The sequence below is a fragment of the Phascolarctos cinereus genome, unplaced genomic scaffold, assembly GCF_003287225.1.
Source record: "Phascolarctos cinereus isolate Bilbo 61053 unplaced genomic scaffold, phaCin_HiC Scaffold_4;HRSCAF=312, whole genome shotgun sequence".
Classification (NCBI taxonomy): Eukaryota; Metazoa; Chordata; class Mammalia; order Diprotodontia; family Phascolarctidae; genus Phascolarctos; species Phascolarctos cinereus.
The window spans coordinates 681,232,993-681,257,183 of NW_027555847.1; the positions used below are offsets into that span (position 1 = coordinate 681,232,993).

At 45.6% G+C, this 24,191-nt stretch overlaps 2 protein-coding genes across 2 annotated transcripts in view; both read left to right on the top strand.

Moving 5' to 3' along the window:
- Positions 1 to 561: 561 nt before the first annotated feature.
- LOC144456597 (uncharacterized) lies at positions 562 to 9,529 on the top strand (the record flags this gene model as incomplete). The annotated part of the gene is made up of 7 exons (XM_078151828.1): positions 562 to 685; positions 1,484 to 1,597; positions 2,295 to 2,477; positions 2,868 to 5,882; positions 6,380 to 6,391; positions 9,191 to 9,292; positions 9,390 to 9,529. Coding segments are annotated over 7 exons (3,690 nt in total), but the record flags the coding sequence as incomplete, so codon positions are not given.
- Positions 9,530 to 10,018: 489 nt separating this feature from the next.
- The window catches only part of LOC110223371 (mucin-16-like), a 30,772-nt gene continuing 16,599 nt past the window's right edge, over positions 10,019 to 24,191 (top strand). Inside the window, exons 1-9 of the mRNA XM_078151829.1 lie at positions 10,019 to 10,055; positions 12,862 to 12,966; positions 16,515 to 16,639; positions 16,731 to 16,798; positions 17,570 to 17,742; positions 20,070 to 20,105; positions 21,369 to 21,437; positions 22,521 to 22,589; positions 23,790 to 23,856. Of these exons, the coding sequence (XP_078007955.1) occupies positions 10,019 to 10,055; positions 12,862 to 12,966; positions 16,515 to 16,639; positions 16,731 to 16,798; positions 17,570 to 17,742; positions 20,070 to 20,105; positions 21,369 to 21,437; positions 22,521 to 22,589; positions 23,790 to 23,856 (749 nt within the window). The remainder of the gene's footprint in view (positions 10,056 to 12,861; positions 12,967 to 16,514; positions 16,640 to 16,730; positions 16,799 to 17,569; positions 17,743 to 20,069; positions 20,106 to 21,368; positions 21,438 to 22,520; positions 22,590 to 23,789; positions 23,857 to 24,191) is intronic.

The following is a 24,191-nucleotide window of genomic DNA, read 5'->3' on the forward strand; positions in this document are numbered from 1 at the left end:
CTTGGAGTTACCAAGGGCACTGTAAGCCTTGCACTTTGACTCCAGTAGAGCCCACAGCCAGCACAGGCTCCAGCGGTCCCTTAAAGATCAGCCCAGCTGGGACAATTTCTTCTACATTCCCTGCAAACACACCTATATCATCAGAAACATCCCCTAGAGAGAGTCTCAGCACCACCTTTAACTCCAGGGCCCACTCCAGTTGATTCTTCCCATACCACTGTCTGAATTACAGGAATTGAAATCAGCCCCATTTTGTCTCTATCCTCAACTTCCATAGCCATCAATGCTGTGGAAATTGGGCCAAGCCCAGATTTGCGTATGAGGTGAATCACCCCAGAGAAGCAGGGTGCCTGCCCTAAACATTAACAGAGCCAGGGTCAGTTGCTCTGTCCTCCACTGCTCCCAGCATCATCCCAACATCTGCTAGAAGAGACACAAGCACTTTCTTGGCATCTACAGAAAGGTCAAGGGAAGGTAAAATGGTGTTCAGCCCTTTCCTGGAAACCATAAGGTATCCCCAGAATCACTCAGAGAGCACAGGCCCAGGAGTAACTTTTTTGGCCTGATAAGACCTCCACCTCTTCTCTGCCCAGCCTAAGTGAAGTGACCAGCTACCCCAGGACTGTCCCTTCACCCTCTGTAGGGGAGAATGACTGGAGCTCAGAGAAGCCCACCTGTACCTCTTGTAACTAAACCCACAGAGCCCACACCTCCTGAGAGGGGTACTGTCTCTTTTGAACCAGTGACTGAACTCAGCACCAGGGACAGTGGACAGCTCAGCAGTGGTTTTGCCTTCTTCAAAGATGGAGATGAGAATTGAATTCATGGGAGCTTATGAGATCACTGAGTTAAAACTCATACAGAAGAAAGAGAAGAGAGTCCAACTCAGAGCCCTAATGTAGGGCACCCACAAATAGCGTTTGCGGCTTAGGTGAGGATCCAGCAAAAGAGACAGAGACAGGAATGATGGTTAGGAGGAGAACCAGGACAGTAGGGTAATGGAATCAAAGGCTGCTGAGAGATTAAGAAGGATGAGGATTGAGAAAAGGCTGATCATTTTGGCAATTAAGAGATTGTTAGTAACATTAGAGGGGACAATTTCATTTTAATGATGAGGTTGAAAACAAGACTGTAGAGTTAGAGAGTGAGAGGAAGGGAAATGGAAACACTCTTTGTAGATAGCTATCTCAAGGACTCTGACCACAAAAGGGAGGAGAGAGAAGGAATAATCAGGGACAGAGGGAAAAAGTGAAGGGTTTTCTATTGTTTTTGTTTTTTTGCAGATGGGGTAGTAGGGAAGCAGCCAGGAGACAAGCAGAGATTTAAGATGAGTGAGAGTGGGATAACAGAGGAACATTCTGCTGTGTGAAGGAGGAAATAAAGAAAGCCACATTTTGGAGTTTATAGTCAGAACATGAGGGGGTAATATATCATCCTTTCTGCCCTCCCAGGCTGTGACATATGCACTCATTTGTTCCTACAGGTAGTGAGGTTGGTGTAGTGCCTGTCACACATGGCCCAGGCCATGGAGCACCAGGAGGCATGGCAGTACTGACTAATGGGCCCCTGACACCTGACTCCACTGTTGGACCTATGGGTAAGTAAATCCTGTGCTGGGATTCACCCTTCCTGGGTCCTTGTCTTCCAGCTCTGAGATAAGATATGGACTCATCTTCACAACAGCACACTGATGGTGGAATTTGTAGTTAGATCACAAGACCTGGCAGCTTCATCTGCCACATTAATTTCTACCCCGGAGTATGTTGTGATAACAGTCTTTGGATGAAGAGCTGCTGGGGGATTTTGTATATTTCTTGTATTCACTTGCATGTATATATATTACATGCCCTGTTAAAAGTCAGCTGCAAGAGGGCAGGGATCATTTTCATTCTTGTCTATACATACCCAGTACCTAAAACAGTAAGTGTCAATAAGGGTAGCTGATGCTTAAAATGACTGTTGATTATTTGACCAGAATTAGTACCCACCAGGCAGTTTGTCTGAGCCTAGGTTCCCATCTCATCTTGTGCCAAGATGTCAGCACAGATCCGCCTAAACATAGATCTCTTGCTATTTAATAATTCTCATGGGGGCCACCCACCCTAGGGTAGAAGAAGGTCATAGAACCTGGCAGAGTCCATTTTATTATTGAAAGTGCTTGTCAGGTAGAAACTTGAGCATTGGAGAATAATGTGAGGGCTTGGGGTTTGATGGTTCTTCCCAAGAAGGAAGGAGTCCTTGCAGAGGAGAGATCTCTGTCCAAATGACTCCAAACTTCCCCCGTCAATCCTTAGGTGCACTTCAGCCAACTGCTATGGTCACAGGATTCCCCACCAGAAGCACAGTGACATTGGACAATATGAGTGGATCCAACCTGCAAAGAGACTCAGCAGAGCCCACCAGCATGCTTATGACTGTCTCTACTGTGAGAGATTCCATTTTAGGCACTGCAACAGAGACTCTGGAGACTCTGCCAGGTACAACAACCACTCAGACCCCCCTCCTCACTGTAACAAGTGGACTTAGGCCTGAGATACACAGTAGAGCCATGTTCTCTCCCGTAGAAGCCTCAACTCCACCTGAAACATCTTCTGGAGTCACCATGGGCATGGCAAGCCCCACATTCTCCGTGACTCTAGCAGAGCCCACAGCCAGCACAGGCTCCAGTGGTCCCTTAAAGATCAGCCCAGCTGGGACAATTTCTTCTACATTCCCTGCAGACACATCTGTATCAGAAACATCCCTTAGGGAGAGTCCCAGCACCACCCTGACTCCATGGCCCACTCCAATTGATTCTTTTCATACCGCTGTCTCAGCTTCAGGAATGGGAATCACCTCCATTTTGCCTCTATCCTCAACTCCTACAGCCATCAATGCTACAGAAACCAGGCCAAGCCCAGACCTGCCTTTGAGAGAGACCACACCAGAGAAGCAGGATGCTCAGACAGGAATGGAGCCAGGCTCAGCTGCCCTGTCCTCCACTGCTGCTCCCAGCATCATCCCAACATCTGCTGGAGGAGACACAAACACTTTGTTGGTGTCTACAGAAGGACCATCAGAAGGTCCAACTGTTTCCAGCACCTTCCTAGAGAACACAGACACCTCCAGAAGCACTTACAGAGAATACATGTACTCCTCAAGCACAGGAGTAACTCTCTGGCCTGACATGGCTTCCACGTCTTCTCTGCCCAGCCTAACTGAAGGAACCAGCTACTCCAGGACTGTCCCCTCGACCTCTTTGGTGAGCATGACAGGCATTGGCATAACTGGAGCTCAGACAAGCACAGCTCTACCTCCTACCCCAGGGCCCACAGAGTCCACACCTCCGAAGGGGGGCACTCCCTCTGTCACATCAGTGACTGAATTCAGAACCAGGGACAGTGAAAAGTTACAGAGCAGTTTGGCCTCCACCAGCCCCCCAGTGCAGGAGACCAGCAGACCAGGTAGCCCTACAGCATCAGATACAAGTACACTCAGCCCAGGGAAGTTTCGTCCTGCTGAGAGCACGGCTAACCTTGTGTCAAGTCCTGTGGGAGAATCCAGCCCAGAGCCAGCTGTCTACACCACTCCATCCCACACCCCAAGTGCTACAAAGACCAGGCCTGGAGGACAAACAGACTTGTCCTTCGTGTTGATCACATCAGCACCTGTTTTCTCCATCACCAGTACCTCTGGGGCTCTGCCTGGAATAAGAACAGAGGTTTCCCAGTCCTTGACCTCAGCTGAAGCCACAGATCTCACCACGATTGGTACAAATACTATGTCTACTTTGCCACAGGACTTCTCTTCTTTGTCTCCAGTTCCCTTATCAGAGGTTACTTACAAAGCCAAGGTCATGAACTCTAATGTTCCTGGGACTGAAAGCTTAAGTGTCATCCTCAGCAGCAAGGTCACAGACATGACCTTTCTTTATCCTAAGACCACTCCCAACCAAGAGCTTCTGGGTACAGAGGGAGAGAGGAGCACAGGTGCTTCACCAATCACTTCTTCACCTGGACTTCCTATGTCCTCAGCCACTATTATGGGAGGGGTACCAAATACATCAGGTACCACTACTGGCTCAACTCCCCAGGTGACTGTACCTTATGGAGTCCCAAATGAAGACTCAGAGAGGACCTCAGGTCTCCCATTGGCCACAGAGGGCATAGTCAATACTGTCACAGCCAAGATGACTGGCGACATCTCCATGGCTCCTGCAGAGCACAGCACAGAAGCTCAAGTGAGCTCAGCCCTACTTCTGACCACCAGCACGAGCTCCATGGCTTTCCCTGGACAAAGCACAATTTTCCCCTCATCTAGCACCACTGAAGCCAGGCCTCTCACCATCACTGAGACAGAAACCACCCATACAAGAGCTCTCTCTTCTTCAACTCCTGTAACCTCATCTGGAGTTACACCCTTCACTGAGAACATGAGCTCAACTTCCCCCAGGACTGGTGCCACAAGTCTCATCTTCAGCACTAAAATCATGGAGATTGTCCCTCTTTCTCCTGTGGTCACTCTTAGCCCTGAGTTCCCAAGTACCGGGGCAGAGAAAAGCACAAATGCCCCACTGACCACCACTTCTACTAAAGCTCCACCATTCTCAGACACTTATCCTGGAGGTCCATTGGTCACCTCTGCTGGCTCAACTTCCATGGGGACTACTGCTCACAGTGTTGCAGGTGCAGACTTAGAGGAGGGCTCAGAGCTTCCTCTGACCACCTTAACCACAGAGACCACAGAAAGTACTGGTACAGGCAGGGTGATAGAAGGTATCACCTCAGCTCCTCCAGGGCTCAATAGGGCTGATGTGAGCTCAGCCATTCCTCCTGCTACAAATCCAGCAGAGATTCCAAAAAGTTCTGAGGCTGTGACTCCCAGAGATATAAGCCCTTCCTCCTTGTGGCCAGGGGTAACCACAGTGACTCCTGTTCACACTGGATCACATTCAAGTCTGGCTGTTGTGACCCAGGCTGAACTATCCAGAACTCAAAGACCATTGATTATTACCAAAGTTTCACAGGAGAGTGACACAGAATTCCCATTGTCTTCTACTGCAACTGAGGCCACTAAAACAGTGACCATAACAGATTCCACTCTGATCTTGGGGCTGGAGGGTAACCAGGCTTCCAAAGGTGCTATTTCAGTGACAGAGGCCAGCAGGACCTATCCCACCTTGTTTTCTCCTTCAGAAAGCCCCATGACACATGACACTAGTCCTGAGAGGGAAACTAGCACAGGTCAGGCCCCGTCCACTTGGCCAACTGAGAAGTTACCTGAAACAGGCACCAGCTCAGTGACTTTTGTTTCCAAAATGCTTTCTGAAGTCACTGCTTCAGCACCACAGACAAGTATACAAGGGTTTGAAAGTCAAAGCTTTTCTACCCTGCAGGATAAAACTGCCCTAGCTGGGACCTTCATCTCCCCACTGTCAAAGGTCACAGCTTCTATGAGCAGAGATGTGGAAACTATGTCAAATTTAGTTCCTTCAGCAGCCAGCCCCTCATCACAGGCAGAAACAAGTCCTCCCAATCTGGTCGACACCACAGTAAATGAGCCCTCCCAGGGAACAGGAACTCACAGTGCCATCCATGAACCTCCAAGCCCAAGTCTTGGCCTCTCTCCTGCCTCAACTACTCCAATGGCCTGGACAAGCACAGGTTCCCCTGGGACAACTCCCTCCTTGGAGGACTCAGGGTCAGCCAGCCTGACCACAGAGTCCGTGAGGAGCTCCAGGGAAACACCAACTCTAGATATCACTCTGCCTCTAGCCAGAACACAGGAAGTCTGGACATCAGCATCTCCCAGCCCAATTCCCATGGCCACAGAAGGCAGCAGTGCCAGGGCAGGTACAGCCTCTGTTTCTGCTCAAGCACCTTCCACTTCCACCCTGTTCACAAGTAAGCATGTTTTAAATAAGTCTCCCATGGAGGGAATTGGGGCATGGCCCTAGAGGAAATAGGTGGGGTCTGTCCAGGGAGGGGAGGTCTAATGTCTTTATAAAAGGCAGGAAGGAGTCTTCTTTCCTAGTCCTTTCCCTCTTTAGCTCTCTCTTGGGTTACTTTAGGGTCTTTTCCTTTGTGCCATATCTGTTGAATCAGTGTGGTTATTCTAGGCTTCCTTATCTTCATGGGAGGGCAGTTTCATAGTCCCAAGTGATTCTCCTTTTCTTGTTGATGGGATTCTGATTTCATTAAGTCTAATTTATGTGGAGATTACCCACCAGTGAGTTATTGCTTTGGAAGGAAAAAAAGTTTTTATTTGTCGTGTGGGAAAAAGCCAAAGAAAGCTTTTATTTTGGGGCTTTACAATCTGTAGCAACAATGTATTTCCCTTTGTGTGCCCACTAATAATGACACAACTGATCCCTGGGCTCTCTCCTCATCTCTTCTTGCAGGTGGTGATGCTGGTGGGTTGCAGGTCACACATGCCCCAGGCCATGGAGCACCAGGAAGTACAGCAGCTCTGACAAGGGGCCCCTTGATACCTAGGTTCACTGGTATTCCTACAGGCAAGTAGATGCCTTCTTGCTTTCTTCCCTGTTGGAGGTTCACCACTTCAGGGACTTGTTTTCCAGTTTTATAGATGACACACGAGATTATTTAAGTGATGATTCCTCTTCAAAGTTCGAGAAGAAGAGGCTAAGAGGGGAGTTTTAATCATACTTTAAGGCCCATGGGCCATATCTGCCCACTGTTTTCCCCCTGCAATGTTGTGACAGTGGCCTCAGGAAGAACAGCTGGTTGGGGAAGCATGCACTTACATTACTCAAGCCCAAGAAACACAGAGGAACCACATCTTCTCCCACAAAAGCTTCGGTTCATCTGAGACATCTCCTGGGACAACCATGGGCATTGCAGACCTCCAACTCTTCCTGACTTCAAAAGAGCTCACAGCAATGTCATTTAGCTTGTTAGAATGGTCTTTTCCACAAAGACAGGAGCAAAATGGTGGCTTTTTGTCTTTGCATCCCTAGGACCTAGTGCAGTATTTGGCCTATAGATTGTGTTTGCTGAATGCTTATTGATTATTTTGCCATGACTTGTATTATCTGAGTCTGCTTCCCCATTCCACATGCCTTTTTGGAAGTCAGGAGAACTCCAGTTAAGTAGCCATATGATATGACTAAAATTCAATCTCAATGTGGCCATCCTAGAGAAGCAGGGAATGAATGAATACAAAACCATTTATTACATGCCTAGTCTTGGCCAAGCACTATGCTAAGAGCTGGGATTATAAACACAAAAGCAAAACAGTAACTGAAACAGATTCCACTCTGACCTCAGAGCTGGAGGAGAGCCAGACTTCCAAAGGTGCCATCTCAGGGGCAGAGGCCTTGAGGACCTATCCCACCTTGTTTTCTCCTTCAGAAAGCCCAATGACACAATACTAGTCTGAGAGAAAGCACTGACCAAGCACCGTCCACTTGGCCAACTGAGAAATTACAGGCACCAGCTCAGTTACTCAGCTTTGTTTCCAAAATGCTTTCTGAAGTCATTGCTTCAGCACCATAGACAAGTCCTCAAGGGTTTGAAAATCAAAGCATATATCTACCATGGAGGCTAAAATTGCCCTAGCAGTAGGTACTGGCCCTGTTGGGACCTTTATCTCTCTCCACTGTCAAAGATCACAGTTTCTATCAGCAGGGATATGGAGACTGTCAAATTTAGCTCCTTGGGCAACTGGTCTATAAGGAATTTGCATTCTAATGGGAGAGACAATACATATGAAGGAGTGGTAGCCAGTAAGGGACAATTTAGTTATGCATGGTGCAGGGATGGTGAGTGAAGACCCAGGGGATCCTGTACATAGACCCATTACATTGGAGAAGAAATGGAAGAGAGAAGTTGATCATATATGGTTCCAGATGTGGAGAGGATGTGGGGGATAAAAGTGTACCACCTGGTTGAGAGTAGGGAGTAAAATGAAGCATGACCTTGGATTTTATGAAATAATAGATCAGGAGAGTCAGTCACCAATCACGACCATGGAAGCCCAGGGCAGACTTTATAGGGATTAAATGTGAATCCTGCAGGACTGGTGTGGGCATCAGGGCAATAATGAGACTATAGAAGAGATGGCCAGAATGTAGGTTAAAGTCCCTAGCAGGGCTGATGAAAGTGATTTTCAGGATGAAATGCCCATGAGTATTGGAGAGGAAAGTGAGGCATTGGAGATTGGGGATTATCCCCAGGAAAGAAAGATTCCTGCTGAAAGGAAATGGATATCCCTGCCAGAATCCCACCAAATATCTTCACATACCAACCAGCTACTAGTTAGTCATAGCCTTCTCCACCAGGAGCACAGTAACACTGAAGAGTGTTAGTGGGTCTGATGTGACAAGTGAATCAACAGGGCCTACCAGCATCCCCATGACTGATGCCACAGTGAGAGATTCTATTTAAGAGACTGAAAGAGACATAGTTATCATGGAAATCACTCCAGGCACAACTACCATTCGGGGCACTCTTCTTTCTCACTGTGGCCATGGTTGGTCACAAATGGGATCAGACCTGAGACACAGAGGAACAAGATCTTTTCCCCGTAGAAACATCAGTTCTACCTGAGAGATCCTCTGGAGTGACCATGGGTACTATAAACATCCCATACTCCTTGACTCTAGCAGAGCTCACAGCAGTCCAGGATCCAGTGAGCCTTTCAAGACCACCCTAAATGACATGGGATGCTCAGGCAGAAACAGAGCCAGACTCAACTGCCTTGTCCTCCACTGCTCCCAGCATCCTCCAATAGATGATGGACACAAGCACTTTCTTGGTATCTACAGAAGGGCCAACAGAAGGTCAAACTGTGCCCAGCACCTTCCCAGAGAAGCACTCTGGAAGCCCTCACAGAGAACACACGGTACTCCCCAAGCACAAGAGTGACTCTCAGGCCTGAGAGGGCATTCACTTCTCTGTCTAGCCTAACTGAAGGAACCAGCTACTCCGTACAACTGTCTTCTCACAGGGGAACGTGAGAAACATTGTCATGACTGGAGCCTCCAGACAAGCCCAACTGCACCTATTACCCCAGGGCCCACAGAGCCCACACCTCCGAGGGGGGCACTCTCTCTGTTGCACCAATGACTGAATTTAGAACCAAGGACAGTGAAAAGTTACAGAGCGGTTTGGCCTCCACCAGCACCCTAGTGCAGGAGACCAGCAGACCAGGTAGCCTGCAGCCTCAGATACCAGCACACTTATCCCAGGGAAGTTTCGTCCTGCTGAGAGCACAGCTAACCTTGTGTCAAGTCCTGTGGGAGAGTCTAGCCCAGAGCCAGCTGTCTACACCACTCCTTCCCACACCCCAGGTACTACAGAGACTAGGCCTGGAACAGACTTGTTCTTGGTATTGATCACACCAGCACCTGTTGTCTCCATCACCAGTATCTCTGGGGCTTTGCCTAGAACAAGAATGGGATGTTCCCTGGTCCTCAATCTTAGCTAAAGCCACAGCTCTCCCCATCACTGGGGCAGATACTGCTCCCTACATGGCCGAGGACAGTGTCTCCTTCAACTCGAATAACTTCATCTGGGGTTACCTTTAAGGCTGAGGACGAGCTCAGCTGTCCCTCTGTCTATAACCACAAGTCTGACCCTTGGCACTAAAATCACAAACATTGTCCCTCTTTCCCATAAGGTCACTCTTAGCCCTGAGCTCCCAAGTGCAGTGGCAGAGAGCAGCACAGATGCCACACTGACCACTTCCTCTCCTAAAGCTCCAGTGTTGTCAGACAGCACTCCTAGAGGCTCATCGGTCACCTCTGCTGGCTTGATTCTCCTAGAGAAAATGGCTAATGGTATCCCACATGTAGGCCTAGAGAAAACCTCAGAGCTCTCCCTAACCACCTTAGTCATAGAGGCCAGTATTAGTTTAACAGTCAAGATGACTAGAGACATCTCTGCAGTTCTTCCAAAATTCAGCACCAAAACTGGAGTGAGACTTTCAGTTTCTCCTAGTTCTAGTTTAGGAGAGATTTGAGTAAGTTCTGAGGTTCAGACTCCCAGAGAGAAAAGCTCTTCCATCCAGGTGGCCCATGGTCGCCACAGTGACTCCTATCCATGTTGGATCAGGTACAAGTCTGGCTGCTATGACCTGGGCTGAGCTATCTGAGACTCAAAGTCTAGTAATCACTAAAATTTATAGGAGAGCAACACAGCTGAAGTCCCTGGAGCAGGGTCCATTAACAGCTTTTACTCTAACCTCAGGACTAGGAGACCCAGGCTTCCATAGGCACTCTCTCCATCACAGAAACCTTATCTTATCTCATCCCCTCCATTAGAAAGCCCCAGGACACACACCACTAGTCCTGACCTAGTAGTAAGCTCTAACCAAACACTGCTAACTGAAAAATCATGGGGGAATAGGCACTAGCTCAGCTGCCACCTCCATTTCCACAAAGCCACCTGAAGTCACTGCATCAGCACCAGGGATAGACACCCAATGGTCTTCTGAGGGTCTACATACATCTGCCCTGAAGGCCAATGCTGCTCTCCCTTAGCTGCCGTTAGAATATTTGTATAAACAGAACTGTATAATAGTCAGTTGCCTAGCAATAGTCCCTCAACACACCAGTCAGTTGCTTTACCACTTTGGTTGGACCTTTCTTGAACTCACAACCTCCCTATCTCCCTCATCTACCCAATCCCATAGAATAGCCCATGAACCTACCAGTTATACTACTTTTTTCCTAAGTAAATGACTTCTAATTAAACCTCTAATTAAAACTTTTTTCCTAAGTAAATAGACTTTTTTTTTTAGGCAATTGGGGTTAAGTGACTTGCCCAGGGTCACACAGCTAGTAAGTGTCAAGTGTTTGGTCTAAGGCCATATTTGAACTCAGGTCCTCCTGACTTCAGGGCCGGTGCTCAATAAGTAGACTTTTAATTAAACCTCATTAAGGGGTAGTGATGTAACATTGGAAGATATGGGGAGATCAGGGAAATGAGAATTACATCTGGCTTAATGATGATGATGATAATATAGTTAGTGTTTTAAGATTTGAAGAGTTCTTTATAAATATTATCTCATTTTAGCTTTACAAGGAACCACTCCAGTATCTCTGTCAAGAGAACCCCAAATGGGGTCACAAAGAGTCAGACATGATTGAAACAATTGAATAACAACCACAAAAGTGGTTCATGTTTAGATTTCTCCAAAGTGAGCAATAGTGTGTACCCCTACCCAGGAATTCAGTATACAATATGAGTGTCAAGTATGCAATAGCCTTTCCTTCCTCTATCACAAAAAATGCCTAAAATGCAAAGGGCTTCCCTGCCCCCACCCCCAACGGATACAATGAACAAATACATAAGCATGGATCACTTCAGTAGGACTTTAGATACATTTAGAGGACCTACTATCTCAGACCAGCACCATCTGAAAAACTCACAGAAATGTCATGGAGGGTTAGCAAGGTCAAGATATTCTGGTTTCTCTTGGCATGACTTCAAAACTTTCATCTGCAAGAAAGTTCTCTTCCTTCTGACATTACACATTACTGAGTAATTCTCTGAGAGGCCAGTGTCAGATTCTTTTTTTTTGGTGAGGCAATTGGGGTTAAGTGACTTGTCCAAGGTCACACAACAAGTAAGTGTCAAGTGTCTGAGGCCGGATTTGAACTCAAATCCTTCTGACTCTAGGGCTGGTGCTCTATCCACTGCACCACCTAGCTGTCCCTTATCCCCATTTTATAGGTGAGAAAACTGAAGCAGACATAGATTAAGTGACCCTCCCAGGGTCAACTTAATCTAGTAAGTATCTGAGGCTGTATTTGAATGAACTCAGATCTTTCTGATTCCTGATCCAGCACTCTCTCCACTTGCCTCAAGAATCTCCTTTTGTTGCCATTTCTTTCTTTGGACCTCTATTTTGAGCCATTTTTGGACTTCAGTGGGCAAGACAACCCTGTTCACTCCCTTATAGTAAAATCCTAGTGGCCCTTGCACTGAGTTCACTTTTTTCCTTTTTTTTTTTTTGGTGAAATGCTGACATTTTCAATGATTCTAACAAATGTCAGGACTGCGCAATGGTGAGAAAGGACTTTGGCAGTGGAGTTTTCTGCAGCTAGTGTGTGGGAAGAAGGAACAGAAAAGTACAATTTGGGAATTTTCAAAAAGTACATATAAGGACAACATATTTTTCATAGTGCTTCACGTGGTAGATCCATCCATTCTTTCAACATTCATTTTTAAGTTTTGAGTTCCAAATCCTCTCCCTCCTTTCAGCCTGTCCCCCACCCAAGAGATATGATACTTATTATATACACATGAAGTCATGCAAAGCACATTTCTATATATTAGCCATGTTGCAAAAAAGCAAGAAAAATGAAGTGGCAAAAAGCATGCCTCAGTCAGCACTCAAGAGTTCATCAGTTCTCTCTTTGGAAGTAGATGGCATTTTTCATTCTGAGTCCTTTGAAGTTCTCTTGGATTATTGATCAGAGTAGTTAAGCCTTTCCACAGCTGATCATCATTTCAATATTGCTGTTCCTGTCTCCAGCGTTCTCTTGGTTCCGCTCACCTCAGTTTGCAGCAGGTTTTATAAGTCTTCCCAGATATTTCTGAAACCATCCTGCTCATCAGGATGTTGCTGTTGAGTCATTTTCCAGTGATATCCAGCTCTTCATGACTACTTTTGGGGTTTTCTTGGCAAAGAGTGGTTTGCTATTTCCTTCTCCAGCTCATTTTACAGGTGATAAACTGAAGCAGACAGAGTTCACTGACTCCTGGGTGACACAGTTGTGTCTGAGACTGCATTTGAACCCATTCAGATGAGTCTTTCTGATTCCAAGCTCAGTGCTCTATCCATTGCACCACCAATCATATGCCACAACTTGTTCAACCATTACCCAATTTAATCCACCATTCATTCTTACAGGTGGTGAGACTGGTGTGGTGGCCATCACACACATGCCAGGCCAAGGAGCCACAGGAGTCACTGCAAGTGACTCCCTGGTGGCTTCGTCTTCTGGCAGTCCCACAAGTAAGTAGAAGCCTCATTTCTGCCTGTTCTTCTGGGGGGTTCATCATTCTTAGGCCCTTGTTTTCTGATCTTCGTAGATGATAGATGGGAATTATCTCCATAGTTTGAGAAAGTCAGACCTCAGAAGGGAGTTTGCCATCAAGCTGCACAGAGCTGTCCCCATTACTTTCTCTCAAGCTAATATATTGTGTTCATGGAAGCTCTGGAGAAACTGCTAAGGTTTTGTGTGTGTGTGTGTGTGTGTGAAAGAAAACATAAATCTTTATTAGTACATAATCAGAGTACTAACCATATGTAACATATATTTCATTTAATCCCAAGTGTAACTCCTTCACTCCCAACCCAGGGCAAGAAAAAAACCTCATTCTGGTTGGCATCTTTTCCCAGCCCCTACCCTCCCAATCTCTAGTAGCTGAAGGTTTAAGTTACAGGAGATTGTATCAATCAATATCTGGTCATAAACATCCTGGGCCCAGTAAAACTAGAGCTAAATGGAGACACAGTGAATTTAAAAGAGCCCTTTGTCTGTATCAGGAACTGCTAATTTGGTACTGGGATTAATATCCACCAGACAAATCTCTGTAAGCCCAGGTTCCTATCGTATTTTGAATTTGAGTGTCAGGGCAGATCTTTTTAAGCAATGTTCTTTTCCTATTATGAATAAATTTTCAAGGTGACCTCTGTCCTTAAAGTAGTAGTGGATTGGTATAGTCACTTGGAGGGTGGAAGTGCTTGTCAGAGGTTGGGTACTCATATTGATTGTGAGGAATGACTGTGAATGGTGAAGTTGGGTGATTTGCTGAGTACAGAAGGAGTCCTGTTGAGAACAGTAGGAATCTCTGTCAGAATAACTCCAACCCTCCCCATCATCTCTTAGATATATCCCTGCCAAATGCTCTGGTCACAGGATTCTCCACCAGGAGCACAATAGCAGGAAGGACCACGGTTATATCGGACATGACAAAGGAATCACTGGAACCTGGCACCACCAGTGTTCCCATGACTGGCTCCACTATGAGAGATTCCATTCCAATCACTGCAACAGCAGAGATAGTCACCGTGGAGACAACTCCAGGTATAGCTATCATTCATTCCCCACTGCTCACTGTGGCCACTGTAACTGATGGCCTCAGGCTTGAGACACACAAGATAACCATGCCATCCCCCACAGGAATCTTAGCTCTGCTCGAGATATCTCCTGAAGTCACCATGGGCATTCCTAACATCTCACTCTACCTGACTCCAGTAGCACCCACAGGCAGCATAGACTTCACTGTTCCCTTAAAGACTAACTCAGCTGGGAAAACTTCCTATACATTCCCTACAGACACAACTGTAGCAGAAATAGCTTATAGGGAATGTCCCAGCACCTCCTTGACAACGTCATGGCCCTCTCCAGTTGATTCTTTCCATATCACTGTTTCAGCCACAGGGACTGAGACCAGTCCAATTTTGCCTCGGCCCTCAACTCCTGAAGCCACAGAGATGAGGCCTGTGAGGCAAACCACCTCAGAGAAGCGGGGTGCTCTGATTCCGCGTACACATCCATTTGGAAGCTGTGACCATAACTCTGGGCACTTTGTTCATAGGACTGAGGCCATTCCAGGGCCAGAGTTCTTGTCAATCCATTTACACCACTACTGGGCAGATCAATGATAGTTAACATACACATATATCTCTTAATATGTGCTAAATAATTTGCTAATCACTTTACAATTATTATCTAATTTAAATCATACAACAACCCTAGGAGAATATAGGTGCTATCATTATGGATAGGGAAACTGAGATAGACAGAGAGGGGTGAGGAGACAAATACCTATAGATAGTCTTAGGGCAGAAGTGGAGACAGACTGGAAGGCCCTGCTCTTGGGCAAGGAACTTCAGAGGAGGCAAATGACCCAGCTATGGGCAAATCACTCCATCTCTGTGAGCCTGAGTCTGCTTATCTGCAAAGTGGGGATGATAGTAGTTGTGGCATGCCAACCTACAGCACCAGTTTCCAAGATCTGCTTCCTCACCTTGGTGTAATCATTCAGTTGGGTCTTTGGTGATTGCCTTTGTCCTGCCCTTCTAGTGCCAAATCCAGGGATTCGTCTCTCAGTCTGGTCCTGTGAGTTGGTCCTACTCTGCTCTGGCCTCTGAGTGTTCCCAAGAGCTCCTGCAGCCAGGGAGTCCTGGCACTGGTCTGAGACCAGAATAGGACACATGGGCATCTCTGATCTCATTGTCCCCATGTGGCTCCTGGCAGCCAATCAGCCTGGTGGATAAAGCCAAGCTTGGAGCTTTGAGTGTGGGGCAGATGAGGGCAAGTGGACAGATGCCTCCAGATTGGTCCAAGGTCAGGAATGGAGGCAGGCCATCAAGCCGCCTCTGGGGAAGAAACTTCAGGGAAGATAACTTAGCTAGGCACCAGCCAGATCTCGAAAGGATCCCTTTACTCAGCTCTGACTGAATTTCCTGTCGCCCTTGGCAGTAAGCCAGTCTGAGCCAGGAGAGTTTAGTCATCTATTTCCAACAGGAAATCACCCATGTTACTGGGTAAGATGCATGTCATTCAGGAGAGCTGAGAATTCAGGCCACCTCTGGTCAGCACCTCAGCAGCCTGAGGGATTTGATAAAGGGTGGCCCTGAAATGCTTCCCAAAGAGTCTTCATTGGCTCTTCCTGTTTTCCTGTTCTATGTCCATTTATGAAGCACTGTGTGCTAGACACTGAGCTCTGGGAAAGAGGGTGAGGAGCTAGACTTGTGATTCTAGGGAACTCCCAAATGTTGGAACTCCTTCTCATCATTCTGGGGGCCCTCTTCTCAATTCCCTCTGGCTTATTTATGGTCTTCCTAAAATGTAGGGACCAGAATTGAGCATAATACTCCACATGTGCTCTGTGCATGGCATAGCATTTGTCTAGTGCTTACTATGTCTAGGCACTGTGCTAAAGGCTTTACAATCATAATCTCACTTGACCCTCGTGACAACTCTGGAAGGTAGGTACTATAATTATTCCCATTTTACAGATGAGATAACTGAGGCAAATGGGTGAAATGACTTGCCTAGGGTTATACAGCTGGTTAATTGAGGCTAGATTTACACTGAGGTCTTCCAGACTCCCCAGTTCTATCCACTGTGTCTTAAAACACTGTATAAATGCTATCTGTGATAATAATAATAATAATAACAATAATAATAACAATAATACTATTGCTATTATAAGCTCTATGAGGGCATAATAAGCTCTATTATGTGCTCTATGACCACATCTTATCTAAACTTTGTATTTATTCCAGGGTTCACCATAATCCATATTATTATGTCAAAGATGCATATTGTATCCTGTATACAAATTAGTTTTAGATATTTACCTAAGGATCAGAGGGGTCAAGTGACCTGCCAATGGCCACACAGCTAGTAAGTGTCAGGGGTACAACCAGGTCTTCCTGACTGTAAGCCCAGTCCTTGACGCAGTACAGTTTGCTACTGCTCTACTCTGCACACAAGAGGCACTAGACAAGTTAAAAACCTGGGCGTCTCTCTCCTTCCCTTACTGTAGCCGTGAAAGCCAGCCTGAGGCCTTTCACACTGAACTTCACCATCACCAACCTCCAGTATTCAGCAGACATGGGACGTCAGGACTCACACAAGTTCAATATCACAGATGCCGTCATGCAGCATCTGGTGAGACTGCCTACCTCCAGCCCTCCTGCCTATCTGCCCTCGTGTCCTGACCATGACCTGACTTACTCACCTCTTTTTTTTTTTTTACCAGCTTGGCCACTTGTTCAAAAACAGCAGCATTGGCTCCCTGTACTTTGGATGCAAGGTGCTTAAACTCAGGTGAGGCTGCCAAGGTGGGGACTTGCAGGTGACTTCCCTGGGAAGGTGCTCTGGGTTTGAGCCAGATTCCAAAGATTTCTTCTCTACACATTGGCCGTTTCCTCTAGTTTCACAATACAAGTGCAAAGGTATTCCTTCTCCTTTCTCTCATAGCCTTCCAGAGGACATATGTTTTGGGGTTTCTATTTGAGCCAGTTCTATTCTTAACACTCATGCATCCATCCATCCATCCATCCATCCATCCATCCATCCATCATCCATTCACCAGCATTTATTTAGCACCAGCTATGTTCTGGGCACAATGGCAAGCACTGGAGATTAAAAAGCAAAAACAAAACAAAAACAAAACAAAAAGAAAAAACCCAAACAGTCCTTGTCCTCAAGGAGCTTACAATCTTTTTTGGGAAAGCAAAAGAGTCATTCCATTGTAATCTGAGTACAATGTTGGCTATGCCTGAGTCCTTTCTTGGTTCTATTGCCCCTAATAGCATTGGAGTCAAAAGACTTGAGTTCAAATTTCAGCTTTAATACATATTAACTATATGAACTTGGATGAGTAACATGACCTCCCTTATCTCACTTTCTTCATCTGTAGAACAGAGAAGACAATAGTCACACCATCTTCTTTATAAAGTGGCTCTAAGGGAGCACTTTGCATTGTCATTACAGAAATGAGATTTATCATTGCTGTTTTTCTCATTTTAAAATATTTGTAAAGGATTGTATCCCTTCCAGTATTTCCAGATTTATCAATAGTATCTCCTTTCCTAGACCTATGAAGAAAGGATCACAGACAGGTGTGAGTGCCCTCTGCACCTACCACCAGTTCCCCAGTAGCATTGTTCTGGATGCCAAGCAGGTTTTCCATGAACTGAGTAACCAGACTCATGGCCTGCGGAAATTGGGCCTCTACTACCTGGACAAGGACAGTTTCTACCTCAATGGTAAGCAGTCTCATGGAGGGAAGGCTTAGCCCTATACCTGCCTCTGTCTCTTCTCCTCCTCATCTGTTTTAATTGGAAAATTAGCTTTCTCTTCTGACATTTCCACTATGCACAAGGTTCTAATCTCATCCAGAAATTCAGAAGACAAAAAGACAGACTTCTGAAGACCATATCTGTTCACCTAAAGAGTCATTTTCTCAGAGCTTTTTGACTTGCTCTCACCTGATGGCCACTATAGAGAGCTGTCCTTGGTTCTGTTTTGTTCAACATTTTTATCAATGGCTTGGAAAACAATGTAGATGGAAGCCAATTATAGATCCCATGAGTCGAGGACAGAAAAGGTAGCTGATACCTTTTCTGGGTGGAACCAGAATCCAGAAAATTGAGATAATGTGACAAATTTGAGAAGGCAAAATTTAATGGGAATAAATGTAAAATTCCACATGAGCATAGAAGAGGGAAGACATGGTTATTTACTATAACAATTTCTGGGAAGATATCCTGGGGGTCTTATTGAGGTACAAGCCAGCAGTGTTATGTGATAACCAAAAGATCTCTGGCCCTGAGAGTCTAAGTGGAAAGAATTCTAGCATCTAGAAGGAATGAGGTGATCATCCTCTTTTTTCTTGTTGCTTATTTAATATTTTATTTTTCACCTGTTACACGTAAAAATCTGTTTTCTTACATTTGTTTTTTTAATTTTGAGTTTAAATTCTCTCTCACACTCCTTCCTTCCCCTCTCATTGAGAAAGCAAACAGTTTGATATAGGTTATGTATGTGCAGTCATGCAAAACATATGTGACAATCCTGTTGTCCTGTAGGCTGGTCAAGACACATTTGTAGTGTTGTGATGAGTCCTGGAGCCATGTCCGCTATTCAGCAGACGTAAAGGGTGGGAGCTCAGTCAAGTTCAATAGCATAGGCAGTCATGCAGCACCTGGTGAGATGGTCTAATTTCAGGGGTCATTGACAAGCTACAGTGATGTATAGAGAGGTACAACCTGGATGGAAAAGACACTTGAATCTATGCCCCAGGAAATTAATCAAAGAAAATTGCAATGTTTAGCACAGAGAACAGAGGATTGAAGGAACTGTCCATGGGCAGATGACACAGAATTCTTTGACTTGGTCCCATAATCTAAGAAAGAATTGACTAGCCCTCAGAGCTGTCCCAAAGTGGAAGAATCTGCTTTTGGACATAGGGCGTAAAGTGTCCATGTACCTGAAGGCCTCTAGGCAGAGGCTGAATGGCGGCTTGCTGGGGTTTCTATAAAGGAAATTCTGGTTCATGTTGAAATTGGATTTGAGACCTTCCATGCCCCTTCCACATCTGAGATTCTAGGCAGGGAGTGCTTGCAGGTTTCTGCCATCTTAGCTCGTCTTCACTCTTGTCTTAGTTCCCTCTGGCTGAGGAGACTCTCATCAGATGGCCTCAATCATCTTAGTGAAAGACTGCATGGTACCATGGGAAACGTGTTAGATATGGAGTCAGGGGATCTGGATTCAGATCCTGGCCCTTTCACTTGCTGCCTGTGTCACCTGTGTGACCACACGTTACCTTTCTTAGTGGATAGGGCATTGGACTTGGAGTCAAGAAGATCTTGTTCAAATCCTACCTTAGACACTCACTAGCTGGGTGACCTTGAGCAAATCCTCATGATGCTGATAATTATCTAACTAATAGTAATGACAATAATAATAATAATAGCACTTCTGTAACATGGAATATGTTATCTCATTTGATCCTTACAAGAACTCTGCAAGGTAAGGTGCTATTATTACTGTCCGAATTTTCCATATGAGGAAATTGAGGTTAAGCCCAGCTAGCAAGGGCCTGAGGCAGGATCCAAACTTGGAATCACCAAGCCCAGCAGCCAATCCACCATGCTGCCCTTAATGATAAGTCATTTAGCTTCTCTGAGCCTCAGTTTCCCCATCTGGAGAAGGAAGGGGTTGCATTATATAGTCTCTGAAGTCCCTTCCAACTCTATATGATGCTGAGCTTCCCATCAAGCCAGGAGAGTGGGAAGAGCAGCTAGTTTGACCATTTTTTCCCACTATAGGCCAAAGGAGAAAGAGCGCATTATTTCAGGCATTTAATGTCTCTTTATCTCATTTTCATTCCTCCCAAGCTGTAAGCTTCTTCCTATTCCCACTACCGTATGCTAGAGTGGTAAGGCTCTCTCCCAAGAGGCAGATCTGTGTCCAAGTGACCAAGTGCAGCAGAATGGATCCTGTTTAACTGGGCCATTCAGTCTGAGCATTCCTTTTTTCTCTTCTGCCATGTTCTGCTCACTGCCCTCATTGTCCACCTTTTGGTTTCCAGGTTATAATGAACGTGGTCCAGTCCTACCCAGTGTTGGTAAGTATGTTGACACTCTAATCTCATTTGAATCCTAGGATATCTGGGAGCCCTGAACCTTATTCCCCTCTTGATACCTGGAGTTGGGCCCCAATATGGTAGTGTGAAACTGGTCACGGCCTTTGCCCAAGCCCCTGACCCTGTAGCCCATTCACATGTTATGAGAAAGGAATCCAAGAAATAGATGTAGCAGCCTTTGGGAAGTAATGAGGAAGAAAGGCCTCTATCACCAGAGGCCTTCAAATGGACGTTAAATGATGACTTGTCAGGGATATTGGAGAGTGGGTGTTCTTCAACTATATGTACTCCTTTCAGCTCTGATAGTATATGATTTGGTGATCCTGTGATGAAAAGTCTCCAGTTAAGGGAAAGGGGGCTCAAGATCTTTCCAGTCCCTCTTGCCCTCTTGCCATGGCCTCGTGTTCCAATATTTCCACTTCTTTTGTTAGAAATTGGGTGGAGATGACTTGTTAAGTTGTCTTCACAATCAGTAAATTACTCAGCAAACATTTATTAAGCTCCATCTATGTATCAGCCACTGTGCTAGGTGCTGGGAGTATAGAGTCAAAAAATGAAGCAATTTTAGCTCTAAAGGGGTCTACATTCTATCGTGGGGTGATGACATGTGTGTGTATATATATGTATACATACATGTACATCCATAAACACATATATGTATATGTAGAATAAATTTTAAAATTAATTCAAGGTTGTTGGGAGGGTGAGAGCAATTGGGGGCAATCAGAAAGGGCTTCTTGTAGAATATGGTACCTGGGCTGTGTCTTGAAGGAAGAGAGAGGTTCTCTGAGGATGAAGCGAGGAGGAGTGCGTTCCAGGCATGGGACAAGGCCAGTGAAAAAGAATGGAGATGAGGGATATAGTACCCTGTGTGAGGAGCAGAGAAATCAGTTTGGCTAGATGATAGAGACTGGCAAGGAAAGTATAGCATCTTGAGGCAGAATAAGGTAGGTCAGGACCAGGTTGCTAATGGTATAAAAATGGTTCTGGAGTCAGAAGATCTAGGTTCAAAGCTGCCTCTTACAGCTAGTGTTCTCAAGAAAGGCTCCCTCCACAAGAACCTGAGCAGGAACAAAGGCATTGGACTCCATTGATTCAATCATTGGGGAAAGAAGAATATATTGAGTCACTCCCTCTGGAGGGTTCTGAGCTCATCTACAGACCCCCACAATTGACCCAATGACTCTACTTTGAAGTACTCAAGGTCTCTGTCAATCTATAATCATTTTCTTTTTTTTTTCTCAGTTCCAGGTCCAGCCACAACAGTTGCATTTAAGCCTACCCTGGTGCCCACAGGGCCTGGAGGCTCCAAAGGTAAGGAAGAGGATGATTCTGTGTCCTGGCAGTGGTGTAAGACTCATATAGAAATGGACCCTGTGGGCTGCTTATTAACTTAGAAAACCCCAAATTAACATTATCCACATTGTGCTGTATTTTTATTTATTTTGTTAAATATTTCACAACTACATTTTAATCTTGTTCTGCTACACTCAGGAGTTTTGGGGTCTAAATGTAGGCTATGCAACTGATACCTTTGTGACCTGGAGAATTTACCTGGAGTCCCACCTGGAAAGAATATGCTATTCAAAATAGGAAACAGCCCCAGGCCTTTCAAAATACCCATTATGCTAAGAAGTAGGTACCTCCTAAACAGGGAAAGAGAGGGAGAGCTGAAATGTTATATCAGCTAGAAGTCTTAGGTCACAAAGACCAGAGATTTAAATTTTGAGTAATTGGATTTACGATTAAGCAGAATATTCTATGGGCACTTGTAATGGATCTCTGCATTCCTATCGAAGAGTAAGGAAGATACAGAGTGCCTAAGGAGGAAGTCCCTGGTATAACAGACTTTTGCAATGAGGACCTTTCACCCAGGACCCTATAAAATCCTGGGGGTAAGAGACAGATCCTCAACCCTAGCAGTTCAAGATTTCAACTTCACTAGTAACTTCACCATCATGATGAAAAGGAACTTTATCACTATGGACCAGAACTAGCAACAGGGTGAAGAGTCTCAAGCTCATGCCATGGGAAGGAGCTGTGTTGCATAGCTTGAGCAGAACAAAGGAAGACATGATAACTGTCCTTCAGTATTTAAAGGGCTCGAACATGTAAGAAGAAGATAGGTTTTTTATGTTTGGCCCCCGAACAATGAGTGAAAGTTAAAAAGAAGCAATTTTAGGCTTGATATAAGGAAAACCTTCCTAGCAGTGAGACCTGTCCCAAAGTGGAATGTGCTGCCTTGAGAAGTGGTGGGTTGTCCTCTACTGGAGGTCATAAAGCATGGGCTAAACAAGATTTGTTGAGTACATTGCAGAGGATTTTTGTTCTAGTTGTTGTGGTTATTAGACTACTATGATCTCTGTCACCTTCAATATCACTTTGTTTTTTGGACAGCTTTGGATGCATCCACTGTATCATCATTTACAACTCCCGAGGCATACCTAGAGCCTGGAGCCTCCACAGGTAGAAATTCAGCAACGTCAGTACCTTGGAGAAAGACCAGTGTGTCCCACCTGGAAGCTGGGGTTCTGAATTATGATTATGAAAAGGATTATGAATTAGGATTATGAAAAGCAAAATTGTCTTAATCCTTGAAAATCACCTCATTCTAAGAAATACTCAACTTGCAAAGAAGGGCAAGCCAGTATCTGAGACTTGGTTTATCATCTTGGGTGGGGACAGTGACAGTGGTGTGATGTATATTTCAAAGCCCTCCCCCCCAAACACACGCACGCACACACACACACACACACACACACACACGAGAGATACACAGAGATAGAAGGGCATACATTTCTGGCAGCTAATAAAACATGTAATCCAAAAAATTCCCATAGATATTTGAAATGAGCCCAGTGCCCCATGCAAACCTAAAGAAAATGAAAGCTGGGGCATGCTAGATAGCAAGCACTCAGCCTGATGAGTGTTGCCTGTAGCAGCCCATTACACAAATATCTGTTTCCTCTTTGGTTGCTCAGCACCATCGCACACTACTTTCAATCCTCCGAAGGGATTCTGTGACTAAATCAATGACCACTTTTCTCCCCTGCAATAGTTCTCTCCCCAACCTGAAATTTTTCGTACTGATTTCAATGATTTCCATTCTTCATGATTTCTCCTCACTCCTGTGAGAGGCTCTTTCCCTGCAGACACCTCTTCTGCTCCCTCACCATTCTCCACTACCCCAGGTACAAAGGGTGCACTCATCGGGCACTCCCAGGAGTATCCTTATAATGTTTAACTAGGAGATGGAGAAGAGTGGGAGAGGAATAGACAAGGAAGTTGGGAAAGGTAGAGATTCCTTGATATGAATGTCAATGAAGACAGGGAATATGAGTTTTCCTTCCAGGAGAATCCAAGGAGGGTGTCAGTGGCATATTTGTTGCTGCGCTCAGGGCTGAGGCATGGGGCTTTTGTTTCCCTCCTCCACTACAGCTGGTGGCCACAACCTGAAACTTTCAGCCTGAACTTCAGCATCACCAACCTATTGTTCACAGAAGACATGGTCACCCAGGCTCTGGCATTTTCAATTCCACCGAGAGAACGGTGCAGCGTATGGTGAGACTCCACAGCCCCTGCCCAGCCCCACTCCTGCACAGAGAGCTTCTCCACTGTGGGGGTTGTAAGGCTGGCTGCTCATTCCTCTTCTTCTCTCCTTGACAGTTCAACCCTTGTTCAAGCAAAGCAGCATTGGTTCCTCCTATGGTGACTGCAAAGTGATTGCTCTGAGGTGAGACCTGAAAATACAATTTGGAGCCCTGAGATCGTCTCTCTTGGTTCCCCAGGTTCATGGTGAAAGCTCGGGGTGGGAAAGCAACAAAGGCAGTGCCTCCACCCGGGGTCCATTTCCTCCATTTTCCCATCTGACAATGGTGTCATTTCCATACTCTGCATTCCTGGGTCCTTAGCAAAGTGATTCCCTTTGTCATCTTCTCTCCAGGGGGAGATCTGTGGCTATCGATCCACCCTACCCATACAAGTAATGGGAGATTTTCAGCCTTGATGGACTCACAATCACCCTTTCTCATGTCACTTCATCTCAGTTGAGTGTGCCGAATGTCTCCC